The sequence below is a fragment of the Equus caballus genome, chromosome X (genome assembly GCF_041296265.1).
Source record: "Equus caballus isolate H_3958 breed thoroughbred chromosome X, TB-T2T, whole genome shotgun sequence".
In the NCBI taxonomy this organism is placed as follows: domain Eukaryota; kingdom Metazoa; phylum Chordata; class Mammalia; order Perissodactyla; family Equidae; genus Equus; species Equus caballus.
Genome location: NC_091715.1, coordinates 132,582,519 through 132,598,361, shown reverse-complemented (window position 1 = coordinate 132,598,361; position 15,843 = coordinate 132,582,519). Strand labels below are relative to the sequence as shown.

General features: G+C 37.6%; 1 protein-coding gene across 8 annotated transcripts in view; it reads left to right on the top strand.

The window, feature by feature from the left end:
- Positions 1–15,843, top strand: part of ATP11C (ATPase phospholipid transporting 11C) — a 172,638-nt gene that overhangs the window by 66,296 nt on the left and 90,499 nt on the right. For all 8 annotated transcript variants that reach the window (XR_011434966.1, XR_011434967.1, XR_011434969.1 and 5 more), the window contains exon 2: positions 9,914–10,033. Coding sequence is in view for 4 of the 8 variants with exons in the window: in XM_023633754.2 (XP_023489522.1) it covers positions 9,914–10,033 (120 nt within the window). In the remaining 4 variants the exon portion in view is untranslated. The remainder of the gene's footprint in view (positions 1–9,913; positions 10,034–15,843) is intronic.

Here is a 15,843-nt window from a genome sequence, read left to right as displayed (position 1 = left end):
CCACACTCTGCTTCAGCAGCCCAAGGTCCTGCGGTTCGGATCCTGGTCGCAGACCTACATACCACTCATCAAGCCATGCTGTGGCAGCATCCCACATAGAACTAGAGCAACCTACAACTAGGATATACAAATATGTACGAGGGCTTTGAGGAGAAAAAAAAAAGAGGAAGATTGGCAACAGATGTGAGCTCAGGACCAATCTTTCTCACTGAAAAGCATACTTAAAAAAAAACTCTCTGTCTCCCTCCTATTCTACTTTGAAGCCTACAAATAAATTTCATCCTGAATACATTATCTTCTCATGTGTGTTGGTTTGTAAATTATTCTGTATCTTCAAACAGGTAATCTCTTCCCCACCATTGAATGGTTTTTTGTGTGTTTATTTTTTATGGTTCAGGCTGAAACAGGTAGCAAATGATACAACATCCAAAACCACATTTCAAGTTCACATTGGAAGTTTTATTGCTAGAAGGAGATCTGACCCCAATTCCCCTTCATCCTCTAAGATCAGATTATTTAGTCAGTCTCTCTTCCACTTACCTGTGAAACGAATGTCAGGACTTCCTGAAGACATACACAGATCAATTGGTAGTAGAAGGCAGTGAGAACCAAGATCTCCTGGTTTCTTGCCTTTCATAATTAAGCCTTAGAAGCAAAAGCACCCACCTGAGATCATGGCCAAACTCTTAATTTTTCTTATTTATATTTGACATATAGGGAGAGAAATTGTCACCAGTTTAAGTTATCTCACCTCATACCCTTGAATGCTTTGCCAGTATAACTGATTGTGATGAGTTAAGAAATACATTAGGGTAGCATTGCCCTGCTGTGTCGTACAGAACATGATGTCACTGGATCTTCCTTGGGAGTGGGGAAAAAGAGTTCTTTGGGAAATGCTGACTTAGACAAGGATTAAGACGTTTCTTTATTTCAAGACTTTTTAGAGCTTTTATTACATCAATATACGTTGTGAATAAGCAGGAGGAGAGGTTATAGAAGCAACCTTCCCCCTATGAGGAACTTCATTATTAACTTGTTCTACGTAATGCAGTTTGGATAGCACTGAGTGATGTATTGTGATATTCTTGCCAGTCCATCTTATTGTGGCATTCCTAGTTGGCAATACTGAAAGGAATATTAAAATTTCAGAAACCAAACAATTTTTATTACACACAAGCCATAAATAATGCCATTAAGCCATAAATAAATTTATTTGATATGCTCATCTTCTATGCTTCAGTATACTGAAAGTTATACGTCAAACCCATTGTTGATTTCTAATATCTCTTTTAAGTGTGTTTTAGGATAATTACAAATAGATCAATGGTTAAATTTGTAGCAGCACCCCATCTATATAGTATGCAGCAGCTTTGAATCCAAAGCTTTGGGAGCAGAGAAGGGAGATTTAGAGACAATGTCAATCATTCTAGTACAGTTGTCAAGTGACCATGTGCTCTGCCATAAAGGGAGAAATGAATTCCTAATTTTATTCCCATGGTGCCACATCAACAATTCCAAAGGACTAATTGCTTTTGTTATGAACAACAGCCTCCAGGGGACTCCTTGAGTGACCCTCATTGTGGTCAAACATGCCACCTGATAGCCTCCCTGGCCAAGTCTAGTCCACTTCATGTGCACCACACACTCTGTGCCAATGGGCCGTAACTCACCCTGCCCCTTTGTACCAGGGTGGCATCAGAATTGTCTGTGCCATTTCTCTAGAGCCAGAAACTTTCTTACTTTAAACAAACCATTTACACCTAAATTATATTGAGACCATTTTCTAATTCTGTGCTGGCCCAGTTCCTGGGGTTTTAATATTCACATAGTTGGTGTGTGTAAGCCTCATCCTCTTCTCACCTGAATGACCTTTAGAGTCCTTTGAAGTGATCTTTGGGTGTTTTGTTAACCCTACTGTAAGCAGTCTTGAAAGTCATGTGACCCTATTTTACTGTTAAGGAAATTGAGGCTTAACTGACTAAGGCCGTAGATATCAATAGTATTTCCTAGGGTCATTTCTTTATTGCTTCTCCTGTTCCCTCTAAACCTTGCCCTAAAAGCCTTCGCCTATAGGGAGGATGCTTTTATCAAAAAGAGACATTTATTTTATTTTCTTTTTTAAGCTTGGCCCTGAGCTAACATCTGTTGCCAATCTTTTTTTTTCCCCCTTTTTCTTCTCCCCAAAGCCCCCAGTACATAGTTGTATATTCTAGTTGTGAGTGCCTCTGGCTGTGCCATGTGGGACACCGCCTCAGCATGGCTTGATGAGCAGTGCCATGTCCATGCCCAGTATCTGAACTGGCGAAACCCTGGGCCCCTGAAGCAGAGGCACTTGGGCACGGGGCTGGCCCCAAAACACAGACTTTCTTTAAGACAACTTGAGCCAATAAGTTGGCCATGATATTGTGGTTGAATGGAAGGCTAGAAATGTTTACTGAAGAAGTGACTATCTTCTGTGAGGCTAGAATCACAACTCACAGCCCCTCCCCTTGTTTTCTTTGGTTATCCAACTCAGCCATGCTCCACAATGAAAACTTGTTTTTTACCTACCTCTTTTGTTGGGGATGTTAAAAAATAAGTATAGCTTGGATGTGCTGTTTAAACTAACTGCATTTATAACTTGGACATTTTTTTCTAGCTAGTTTGCTTTCTGTGTGATATTTAACGATACCGGGGGTAAAGATGTATTCATTAGTTTCACTGGACACGCTCCAGCGTATATTTGAACTGCTGGACCTTTCTAGGAAAGTTATTATCACTTTTATAATAATGATGCTATCATTGAAATGGGAGATGAAACCCTGTTCGGGATATCAGACACTTCTTTTACAGTGTATTTTTTTTTTGCTGTAGCCAGAGTTTATCTCTTCTTATACTGTAATAAAAATTCTTTGGTTACGTAGAAAGGGATTTTTGGATGAGAATTTCTCTTCTAGGTAATGATATTGGTAAAGGCATTTTTCACCCTAAGGTATCGAGTGGTTCTTTACCTTGCCATTGTTAGGTATTATTGTTTGCTGCCCTGATAAAACTTTCTTACCTATGAGATCTCTAAAAAGTGAGGAAAGAGCCAGCCCTAGTGGTGTAGTGGTTAAGATGCAGTGCTCTCACTGCTGCAGCCCAGGTTTGTTTCCACTCGTGGGGCCATACCACCCATCTGTCTGTTGTCATACTGTGGCAGCAGCTCTCATAGAGAACTAAACTAACAACTAGGATACATAACCATGTGCTGAAGCTTTAAAAAAAAAAAAAAGAAAAGTGAGGAAAATCTGGGGCTGGCCCCGTGGCCGAGTGGTTAAGTTCGCGCACTCCGCTGCGGGCGGCCCAGTGTTTCGTTGGTTCGAATCCTGGGCGCGGACATGGCACTGCTCATCAAACCACGCTGAGGCAGCATCCCACATGCCACAACTAGAAGGACCCACAACGAAGAATATACAACTATGTACCGGGGAGCTTTGGGGAGAAAAAGGAAAAAATAAAATCTTTAAAAAAAAAAAAATAAAAAAAAAAGTGAGGAAAATCTTCCAACCCTAAGGAACTCCTGCACGAAAAATATCTGCTTAGGCCTTATGTATATTTTGGTACACATATTTGAAGCTTCAGTGTACAATATTACAGTCACTCTTTTACAATTGGGGGGGTACTTATTTCATCATAGCGAATACCTAGATTATCTCTTCCTCTTATACTATTTTTTAAATTTTTTTTTTGAGGAAGATTAGCCCTGAGCTAACATCTGCGACCAATCCTCCTCTTTTTGCTGAGGAATCAAGTGGCCCTGAGCTAACATCTATGCTCGTCTTCCTCTATCCTCTTAACCTGCCTAAAACCAAAAGTTCAATTGAACTTTCCTCGAAAGTTCGATTTTTAGTTCCACTTCTTATCACAGTCCATTTATTGTAGGCATAAGTTAGAAAAGAACTTTACAAGATGAGAAAATACTATGTGTGACAAAATACTAATATTTTAAAAATGAAACTTTAAAATCAAAAGTTACAAAGGCAAATCAGGTCTTTGGAGAAGAGTAACAAAACAGATGTCAAATGGTTGTAATAATGGAGGTCAGGGCACCAGAGAACTGCCTTGAAGTCTTAAGGAACAGACCAGTCTTCTGGTGCTTCCTTTGCCACCTCCCTTTCACTTACACACACTTTCAAGGCACAATTGGCTGTCTTCCCAAATTCTGGAGAAGTTTCCAGGGATCACAGGAGTTGGTACAAATTGCTTGATAATCTGCAGCGTTCTCTCTAGGATTTAGCTGCCATTGTGTTAGCAAATTTTCACATGTTGGTAGGCAGATGGTCCCACCTTTACCCTCGCACCTCTGAGGTTTGTGATCTGTATTCTATTCTGTTCTTTTTTCAGCCAGGTGGGGCTTTGAGGTCCTGGGGGCTTTTTTATACTTGCTTTCTATTTGCATGTATGTTTTTATCCATTTCCTGAGGGCTATGGTAAATGCTTAGCTGACTTGTCAGTCAGCCTCCCTGTTCCTATCCTTAGAAGTTATGTATCTCCCTATTTAGATTTTTAAAGTTTGTTTAGTGTTGGGAATGCAAGGTGTTGGTGTAGATGTGGGTAGTGAAAGTGGAAAGTAACTTCTCAGACATTGTAGAACTGAGGCCTCAGTTCATTTCTAGTTAAGTTTGTGTGTGTAATACCATCAGGCTCTGGGTTAGGAGAAATACTGGTAACAAGGAAAGTGGAGTTGCTGAGCCCCAGCCCCAACTTAAAGAAACTCAGGTTGCTTTCTATAAATGGAAGAATCTCTGAATCATTAAAAAAAATTTTCTGTTAGAATCTTGAATCACTAAATGCTTACTACATTTTTGATCTATCGACTCTTTTTTAGCCATCCTGTAAAAGAGCTGTATTTCAGTTTTAGAGCCACATTTCTGTAGCCCTGAGGTCCTTGGAGTGAGGGCATGGTGGGCGAAGGGGAGCAGATTGGGAATCCTTGGAAGTGATTGTCCTGGTGAAATGAAACTGCTCAGTGGATCACATTTAGATAATGAAAGTCTAACTCTGAGCTTCCAACACGGTCACTGCTTTTTCCTAAGCATTGTGCTTGCTGATTTAGGTGTTTGTTTTTGTTGGGCTTAATGTCCATTTCCTAAAGCAGTTTCTATTCAATTAAATGTGTTGCCATCCCGTGATATCTAATTAGGGATAATCTTTGGGTCTAGGGATTTACTTTGAATATTCGATTGTCTTTTGATCAGGTGTTTGAGAGTTTCGGTTAATATGACCATAATTAAGCTTTAAAGGCAAGAAGACAAAATGTCTTGTCTTGGTCTTGCTTCTCTACCTCTGGCAAAGGAGGGAGAGAGAGCTTAATCACTTAAGAAGATGCGATAAAAGCAATATCTGAAAATTGTGATTTTAAGTCTCATTTTAGACTTATGACTGTAAATTACACATCAAGATTATTCTTCTTGGCTTGTTATAATGGAATGGGCTTGGAAACCTCAGCAATCTGACCTCTGAATACATTACAGCAATCTTAACCAAGAAGCTTAATACACTGGGAATGTTTCCTAGCGCTCTTAGTGCTCTCCTCCCTGCACCCTGCCCCTCCAAGCCTAGTGCAGAAATGCTGACTTTTGGGAGCATTTTAATAGATGCCTGAAATTTGAATGAAATGCTCTTTCTTTCAGTTTTGAGTTCATTTGGCCTTTTTAAGACTGATTATGCTGTTCAAAATACTTGTGCTTCAGAGAAGAAAATAGCTTTGGGGCTGGGGCATGGAAAACAGTTTTAAATCATTGCCAATTTTTCAGATTTTTAATAAGGACTTTTCATTTTACGTAAATACTTAATATTTGCTTTAGTAACTCACAAAGAGCAGTCTGATTACCAATAAAAATAATTCCGTGATTGCCAATGGATGGCATCAGTGATGATTTGCTGATAACCTGAGTAGCTTTGCATTATATCAGGGCCTGTAATTTTCTTTATCAATGATCTGAGTAATTGATGGGAATTAACCACATGCAAAATAATATTGAAGGAGAATCTCATTTTGTGAGCAGCTTAAAATGGTTGGAGGGCACAGTATTTGAGGGTTATTTGTATTTTTATCTTTTGAAAAGCAAATTGTTTAAATTATTTTAATTACTTAAAGAAAAAGTGTAGGATTATGGCTGGTATACTAAAAACTTGTAAGATGTTAGTTAAGGGCAATCACTAAATCAGAGATGGGGATTCTGTAGCAGTTTTCTCAACCCTGGCTGCAAATTAGAATTGTCACCTGGGGGGCTTCCAGAAAAATTAAATATTAAATAAAAGACTCAGGCATTGGTATTATGTTTAAAGCCAAAGTATGGCCAGAATCAAAAACGTCTGATCTATGACTAAGTGATAAATTTAAGTCGGCCAACACCTGGAAAAGATGGAGATGTGAGCTGTATTTCAGATCCTGTGCCAAGTTTTATAGTGACAGTCTTGTATTGAGGTCTCTATTTTCTCTCAGTTTTTAAGTGAGTCACTAGTCTAGAGGCAGTCAGGAAACAAATTATACTTCCAACAGCTTTCTATGTTTTATGACTAGCAAAGGCATAGGATTATAAGATTGTACTAGTTGAGTAACAGTACCCTTTTACTCTGATTTTTATTGAGTGACTATGTTTTGGTATAAATTCCGTGCTTTATTTATTTATTTATTTTAGAAAATTCAGTTTATACAATGGAGGTGTAAATCAAGAATACAAAAGAGTGATTTTTATCTTGAAGAAAATTAAATTGTTTTCTCTGTTAATTCCTATATTATAAATATACTTTTTAATGTGTTTTTATTCTGTTTATTGCAGTCATTAAAATAGAATTGGTGCCAACATATTTCAGTTTTAAGAAACGCTGTTCCTAAGAATATTTGGAAGGAAAACAGTTTAACACAGGATGGACTCTTATTGAATTAAAATTCATTATGAGGTGGCAGGAAATCATACATTCCCGCTTTGGACTACATTGTGTGCCATCTCCATGGGAAATGTTCTTGTGATTCCTACTTGGAGTTTCTCTGCCTTGGCTAAGGCACCAATGTTATTCAAAATCACAGGAAGTAAAACCACTGTTTTAACACTCTACATTGGCAGCAAGTAGAAAATTACAGCGAATTTACACACAAGTTCAGCATTGCCGTTTTTATGCAAACCAAACAAGGTTATATAGTTAGAGCACATTCCACTAGAAATAGCATGTTCATCAGATTTTAGGGTAAACAGGCGTAGAAAAGTCATCTGTTTCACCCCACCCCACCCACACCCCCAGTTCTCAGGCACCTCCCAAACAAAACCTGCCTGGGCTGAGAAGACTGCCCTTTTTTGAAAAATCCTCAGGAGTGGACGTTCTATAAATTCTCTCAGGCTCCTATTTCATCATCTAACAGTTATCACTGCTGGGATCTCTCTCTCCTCCACCCCAACTTGCACAGCAATTTCAATCCATTTTCTCCAATTTAATGGAGATAGAGGTCACTTAGGCTTTATTCGAAAGAGATCAGAGAGATAATGTATGGGGAAAGCTCTTAGTAAAACTGTAAATGCTATTCAAATGTACGGAATTCATAGAAATATCATGTGCCTGAAAAATTGCATGATACTTGTTCCTTTCTTTTGTTCTCTGAAATACTGTTACCTGCCAGGGAAGAAAGTTGAAGACAATTCAGAATTGGGGAAGTAATGGTTCAGTTTTGTTTTAAGTTAATCAGTGACCACTCTTAACTGAGGGGAACAATCTGTATTGGCAGAGCTGCTTCACTGACCCTTTACCTCTTTTTCTTTTCCTCTTCCCCCTTTCCATTGGTAGAATGATCTGAGAATTGGCATAAGAGCTAGCTCTTCCTTATTTACTCTAGAGCCACTTCTTGCTTGTGTGAAAAACTAAACAACCATGTGACTATTAAATTAAAGGTTGTAAATTACAGGGTGTATATAGACTCGACAATTTCTATAATTCAAATTGGTACGTTATAAGGTTCAGGTCTCTTGCAGAGACTATGGTGAGGCTGTAACTTGCAACAGAAGGTGAGGGTAGGGGTAAAGCAGAATAAACTATTCTTTTAGCGGGTTTGTTCACTTTGAGTTTACGTTTTGCAGAATGGAAAATTTTGTACTTTTATCAGTAGGCTGTGTCAGACCCTGTATGTTACAGTTACAAACAAAGAAATCAGTCCCTACAAAATCTATGTAGCTACGATTCCGGTAAAAGTACTGTTTACCGGTTTCCAGGAACTGTTTGAAAATTTACCTGGTAATCACTGACTCTTAGCATGCAAAGGACGTTGTACAATCAGTTGTTCTAATGCCCTGTCTTTAAGCCAGTGGGTAAATAGCTAAGCCGTCCAGCACTGATACTTGTTGACTTTTTCCAGGTTGCTGTGGATAGAGATTCCCATAAGCTCCCTTAACCCATGCCAGGGTAGATTTCCAGAAGTTACCCTTTATATACAGCCTAAATCTCTCCTACTTCAATTTATCCCAATTACTTTTTGATTGATTCCCTACAGATTTTGAAGGCAATATCCCACTAAATAATAAGTTTAAATGAAAGTGGTGAGGCAAGAGGTCTTATCTGTATTTTGGGATGATTTTTGTTTCTTTTAACTAAAAAACCACTTTCCCTATAAAATCTATATGAGGTACAAAAATTCAGACTAGAATACACCCAAATATAGATATTTGGAGAATTTTGAAAGCTCTAAGTAGTCTTGCTTAAAATGATTATTTTGGGGGTAGAGATTTACATCTTTGACCTTTAAATAAATCATTGAAAGGAAGGAAAATCTTTGGCTACATACTTTAAAACATTTTAGGTTGGGGAAATGTCTTTTTAAAAAAGAATGAAATATATAAGTGGATTTTGATTTCTGTCATATGGTCATGTCAAACATGATGATATAGTACCATCAAAGGAGACTATCCCAACTTTATATAAAAAAGTATATTATCCTGATTTAAGAAAACAGTGTAGCCTCAGTGAAATAAAAGGGTGAGGTAAAGTGGAGCTCAACCTTGGAACTTCTAGATTCAGTGAACCTACTTTTTAAAAATGTAAAAGTGACATTAGCGATATATTGTGTGAAATGAGATTTTTTGATAATAGGCTCTGAGAGATCACAAAGGAATGTCTTTCCTGAAAAGCCAGAGAATTACAACATTTCTTTGTAGATGTAGTTAATCATTCCATTAATAGAGGCAGCCATTCTGTTTCTAAATACTTATAAGTAGTTATTTTGTGTTTAGAAGTAATTGGCATTCTGCTTTCTGCTGTCTGGTAAGGTAATTGACAAGGTTGTCCTCAATAGTTGTTGTATAATAAATTAAATATTCCAAGTCTGACCTTTCTTAAATTAGTGTGTTGCTGTGATGGTAATGGTTGAGATTCTGTGGATGAAAGAAAAATGATTTGCAGTAACAATATTGTTTCTCCAGCATACTTTTTTTTCAGTTATTTTATTGAGGTTATAATGGTTTATAACAATGTATAATTTCAGGTGTATATTATTATTTATCAGTTTCTGTATAGACTGCATCGTGTTCACCACCAATAGTCTAATTTTTATCCATCACCATACATATGTGCCCCTTTACCCCTTTCGCCCACCCCCCCAACCCCCTTCCCCTCTGGTAACCACTAATCTGTTCTCTTTATCCAGGGTACTTTTCCTTAATTTACACATTTTAGAATTGCAGTGTTGGCCTCAGAACAGTTGGCTCAAGCAACACTTTTACTTACCTGCCCTAAGTCAGCAACACAGAGCTTAGTGGAGTTTGAATTTTCTAACAAGGTTTTCTCCTCTCCCTATTACTCTCTCTGTAGACTATAGCCAAACATGCTTAGACAAGAATTCTGAGCTTGCTAGAAGCATGGAAAAATGTGATGAAAAACTGACTTTTTCCCTCTTTTTCTTGGTCAGTGTGCTGGAGAAGAGAAACGAGTTGGTACACGCACAGTGTTTGTTGGCCATCATCCAGTTTCAGAAACAGAAACTTATGTTGCACAAAAATTTTGTGATAATAGAATAGTCTCATCTAAGGTAAGTTGTTTTTTAACTCAATAGATGTTTATATGGTGAACCAGAGAATGCACTTATTTGTCTTTATGCTTCTGAGGAAGCTGGTACATTTATATATGTATACATAGATGTGCACTTGTACCAATCATATACCAACTGTGGTAATTACTCCACTGAAAGGCTGTTTTTTTTAAAGCATCACTTTGTCTTGTTATAGTTGAAAGATCATTCACTTGCCTTCCATTATGATTCACAGTACCTGTTGATTATATGTATTACTTTAAGCCTTAAAATGTTCTAAAAGTAGAAATTATTTACCTACCCAAAGCTTCCTGAAGTACCCTTAAGTGGATGGACAAGCTTGTAAATAATTTAAATTCTTTTGGAGGGTGCTATTCAAGAATGATGTTTGTACCTCTTTCTCCTCCATTGTGGAGCTTCTCAAGTACACTCCTGGGTCCTAACGGGTGCATTCTGCTCGGTACACTGAACAGTTAAGAGTTCACTCACTGTAGCTGTGCCACCATTTGAATAATCATCTTACTTCAGCATAGTGTAGTGCTAAGAGCAGTGGCCTGAGAGTCTGAAGACCTGTGTTTAGATCCTGGCCTGACCACTTATTAGCTATGTGACATTGGCCAAATTAATCTCTGAGTCTGAATGTCTTCCTCAGTGAAGTGGAACTGATGTTCCATATGTGAAAGTACTCTTTATAGTCCCTAGTACCCAGTAGTCATCATTCTACAAGTATTACTTTGCTAACCTTTACCTTTGGCTGACAAGGTTGGGTGCCAGGTGCTAGAGGGCTGGCCCACTGCCGTCTCTTGTAGCTTGGCACAGATCTTGATAGTTTTCCTCGCTGTCTCATGCAGCCTGGCAAGGCAGATCTAAGACGTTGGTGACAATTGGTTCACTGCGTGTTTGTAAACACCTAGGACCTGAAACACAAAACTAGGCCCTTCCTTAAAAAAATTTTTTTGTTTTCAGAAATACATGTGATTTCTCTTTGGGTAGTGATGTAGTACAGATTATGCTTAGCTAGGAGATGGACAGAGTAAGTGAAAACTGCGTTGCCTAATGAGCAGAGTTATTGGCCTGTAGAACGCTCTGAGTACATTTGGATTAAATGTCTGTTTCTTGTTAATCTTTAAACTTATGGCAGAAAATTTATCATCAGACAGAAGTTTCCATACCTGTGCCTAAGATAATGAATAGTTCTTTCACTGAAAATTGTGACTCACCCTGTAGTATCCAAGAAAACAATCCGTTCTAGTCTCTTAACTCAGAACCCTAGACTTGTAGAGCTGAAAGATCCTAAGAGGTCTTCTTGTTCAACTCGCCGGCTTTGCAGATGGAGAAAGCAAACCCAGAGAAATTAAGTTAGTGACATGGTCGCCAAGCAGAGTTATTGATAAAGCCACAAGCAGAACTGCTTTATAAGGTCTAGTGGCTCTAAAGAAAGATACCTTTTCATATCATTGTGCTATTTGGGCTCCTTCCTCAGTGTTCTCTCTCCTTTTACATCAAGTGAAATATAAAATATTTCCTAAGGAATTATTATTTCCCATAGTGTTTTATGTGGAAGATAATAAAATGACACACTGATGGTAAGGTGACTTTTCATTGAACTAGTGATAATCATTTTGTTGTGCTATACTTTGTGTTTTCACATTTTAAAAGAATGTATAAGACTCAGTTTAATTCTCAACTCTTTGTATTTAGTAAAATATTTTTCATATTTTATATAGCTTCAGTTTTGCCAGCAGGCAAAACAATGCAATAGGATATTGTTTAAAATAGTCAGGAGCTTATGGGGCAAATAAAGATTGTTTTTAAACAGATTTGCATATATGTCTATGTATATGTTCTAGGAACCAAAATAAAGAAGAGAACATGTCTGCATTGATGGACTTAGCACATCTCTTTTTTTCTCTGTAAATATTATATGTTTACACTTTTTCTAGTTAACTGCTTATTAACTAATCTACTTTTTTATAAAAGCTCTAGAACAGAAAAAGAGGAACTGACAGTATACTATTAACTTTAGAAAAAGAGTAAAATCTTAATACGATGAATTCTTGTAAGAGGATAGCATACAGTGTAGTAGTAAAGAGCTTCATCTTGGTAGACAGGGAACCTGGGTTTAAGGTTAAAGTAAATCATTTGACCTCCCTGTGACTTACTTTTCTTATCTGTAAAATGGGGATATCAACAGTGATTACTTCATGGGACTGTAGTAAGGATGAAATAATCCACAGAAGACATTTAAGCACTGTGCTTGGCAGGCAGTAACAACTCAGTAAATGGTAGCTGCTATTGTTGTTTATGGTTCTGTGATTATTATTATTACAGTCCTGAGCAGTACCATTGATTTCCTCAGTCTCACACGTTTTGAACGTGTGGAGTGATCTCTTAAAAGGAGGCCTTTTGTCCATTCTGGAGAAAACAACAGTTTTATAATTTGACTTTTTCTTCCTCACATTGTCTTTTGGCTGTTCATATTTGCACCAGGATCTTTTAATTGAAGAAATGTACAATTTATAGAATGTTAGTTGCCTGCGAGCTTTATAGCAAGTGTTGATTTCCTTTCTCAAGCTTTCAGTAATAAAAATAACTTTCTCTTAATTGAGTGTTTTTTGCTTGTTTGTTCACAAACGTCATCAGTAATGTCAGTGTAACACTGGGAATAAGTCTTGTTGTGTAGGGAACACTGAAGATAAACACTTTGACCTACTTTAAATTTTACTTATAAAATTAGTGTTCTGTTCTTCTTTGAAGCACAAATACCTTCTTTAGAAAAACTTGTTTTTTGCAGCCTCCTTATTTTAATGCTGCATGGACCTTTGGGAATTTCCAGCATTTTGTAGCTGGTAGGAAACTTGGAAATCCCTTTGTGTCGCTAAAGGAGCATTGATTGCATCCTGCTAGGATCTTTAGGATCTTTAGCTTCCATGTTATTTCTCTTTTCTACATTTTTTCCCCTTTAAAAATCCTGAGCTTCATCTAGAAGCCCGTTCAGTGGGATAAGAATCAGTGAGCTCCGCCTAACTCCTTGAAGGTATGCCCGCTGTTAAACTTAGTACTCCTTTGTGAAAGAACTTCTTGGATTGAAATTGCAAGCCTAAAATTACACTACCATTTCCCCTCATTTTAAAAATCAGACTCATCAGTAGAATTTATTAGACATTTCTTTGTCTGAGTCTTTTTAGCTAAACTTACTAAATCTTAATGCAGAAATGTCCTGGTAACTCTTTTTCTCTTCTGAATTTGTGGTGGAAAGAGTGATACTTAAAAAAAGAGAAAGTTCTGCTTGACATTGGTGATGAAAATTAAAGTAACCTGCTGTGATGCTCAAAATTGGATTTAATGCCTACATCAAGGACAGTTGATAATAAAATGGATACAGTAATTTAGCCAAGTGAATAGTTACTCAAGCTAGAGCTCTGCTTATTTACAACTGGGTGCTTATTTACAACTAATCTTAAAGTATGGTTATTTTGTTCCATGGAATGGAAATCCTAGTGGTAGAAAAGTCAGTGTTCCTTCTGATAGCTCATTCACAACTGGCTGTTAACTTTAATAGCTATTTTAAATAGTGACTACTTCATTTTTTAACTGCTCCGCTTTCTCTTATGATATACAGACACGTTAGATCAAGTTCTTTGGAGCTTTAGCTTCCCCATCAGCATTTTTAATACTAAATTGAAAAGTTTTTGAACTTTGGGTAAAAACGAATAATATAATTGAAATAATAGAATCTCAAAGCTGAGATTCACTTCAACCTCCCTCTTTCGAATTAGGAAAGTTGTTTATCAAAGTTATAAGATTTTGGTTTCAAATTAAATTAGGTGGTAGATGTTTGAGAGGGTGACCCATAATTTTTTCACATAATTGCATCTTCAGGGTCACATTTTTGTGTACCAATCATTTCATTCACTACAGAGCAGATGTAAAATGCGTTGTATGTATTTAGGAAGCTGGCATTTTCGTGTAGAAACTGTTTTTAAACATGTTCTAAATATTGGGTTGCTTTTTAAGTTTATAGTTGCATGTTAAGATAGTATCAAAGGGACCGGCCTGGTGGCACAGTGGTTAAGTGCGCACATTCCGCTTCGGCGGTCCGGGGTTCGCTGGTTCGGATCCCAGGTGCGGACATGGCACTGCATCGCAAGCCATGCTGTGTTAGGCGTCCCACGTATGAAATAGAGGAAGATGGGCATGGATGTTAGCTCAGGGCCAGCCTTCCTCAGCAAAAAGAGGAGGATTGGCAGTAGTTAGCTCAGGGCTAATCTTCCTCAAAAAAAAAGAAGACAGTATGAAAGATCCACTTACTGACTTCTCTGAGCAATAACTTAACTTATGGCCCAAAAAATCTCCATTCTTATCATTGTGTATGAAACAAATGCTATAAACATTTTCTTCCTGTGAATTAACATTGTTTTTGGTTTGTAGCAACTGACTAAGTCTGAGCTTTTTAGGTAAACAAGTCAATTTGAATAACTTGGTACATATGGCTTTAATTCAGTTTCAATTTTAATTAGAAAACTCTAAAAAAGTAGACTTCTCTTGGTCTGCATTGAAATAATGTATGCTACATTACATTGTATTATAATAAAGAGATGAGAAACTTAATTTGCTTTTTATTTAAAGCAGTGGAGTAAATGGCTAACACACAAGTTTTAATCAAGATTTCCTGTGTGCATTCTATATGCCAAACACCATGCTAGGCACCTGTGGTAAGGGGCTTTATGATATGCTCCCTGACCTCTTAATAGCTCATGACCTGATTATAGGACAGAAGAGGGCATATAGCAATAGTTTCCTGTAAAGAGAATACCCAGAGTTCCTCAAGGGAGCAGTTCATTTAGTAAGTTAAAATGGTGGTAAGTGAACAGTGGGGACCTAGAAACAACAACAAAAATGTTCCCTTTTCATGTGTTAACACCCCACAGGACTCTAACAGTCCCTAATGTTTGCTTATTTAATTAAAAATCCTTTAGTTAGAGAACAGAAGGTCAACATGCTAGAAGCTCAGCTGTTAACCTGTTGTTGGAGTGTAGCTTATTGTTTCAGAAAATTGATCTCAAGTAACTGTGACAGTTAAGTGCTGATGTGGCCTACCTCAGCTTCAAAGTGACTGTATCAGTGGTTCTGATGCCTTTTATTTTTTATCGCAAGCTGCTTTGGGAATCTGATGAAAAGTGTGAACTCTCTTCTCCCAAATGATGCACATCCACACACTATTCTGCACTGCATTTTGAAGGGGCTTCCCTGAGGCATTTCCTTGAACCCTGGGGAAAGAACCTTCTAGGTTGCCTGTTGGTTATAATGCAGCAGCTTCACTGAATATGTTTGCTTCCGTTCACCTTCATTTTCTTGAGATTCCCCAAACCTAAAGCCCATAAGCCTCTTATAGAGAGGTTAGTATTTTCATGTGTTCCTTTGACGAGAATCTGCTCTGAGAAATGCGTCCTTAGGTGATTTCGTCATTATGCGAACATCATAGAGTGTACTGAAGGGGAACAAAATTTGCCACCCCAAAATATATCTCTTTAACATGAGGATTATTTTAGGCTGATTAGTTTTAGGAAACAAAAGATTCAAAGTCATTTTTTGTTACCTCCCCCTTAACTGCCTAAAAGAATTCAGATTAAAAAACCTGTCTCAGGAAGTGAGCTGTCTCCTTAGCATAACTTGCACTAAGTGGTAGACAGGGAGGAACCTAGAAAAGCCTGTTTGTTGGGCTCTCCTCTGTGTTCTTCTGTGCCTGTGTGGCCAAACATTTGTTTTCCAAGTGCTTGCTCCCTTTAACCTACCTGTGAATTGCCTTC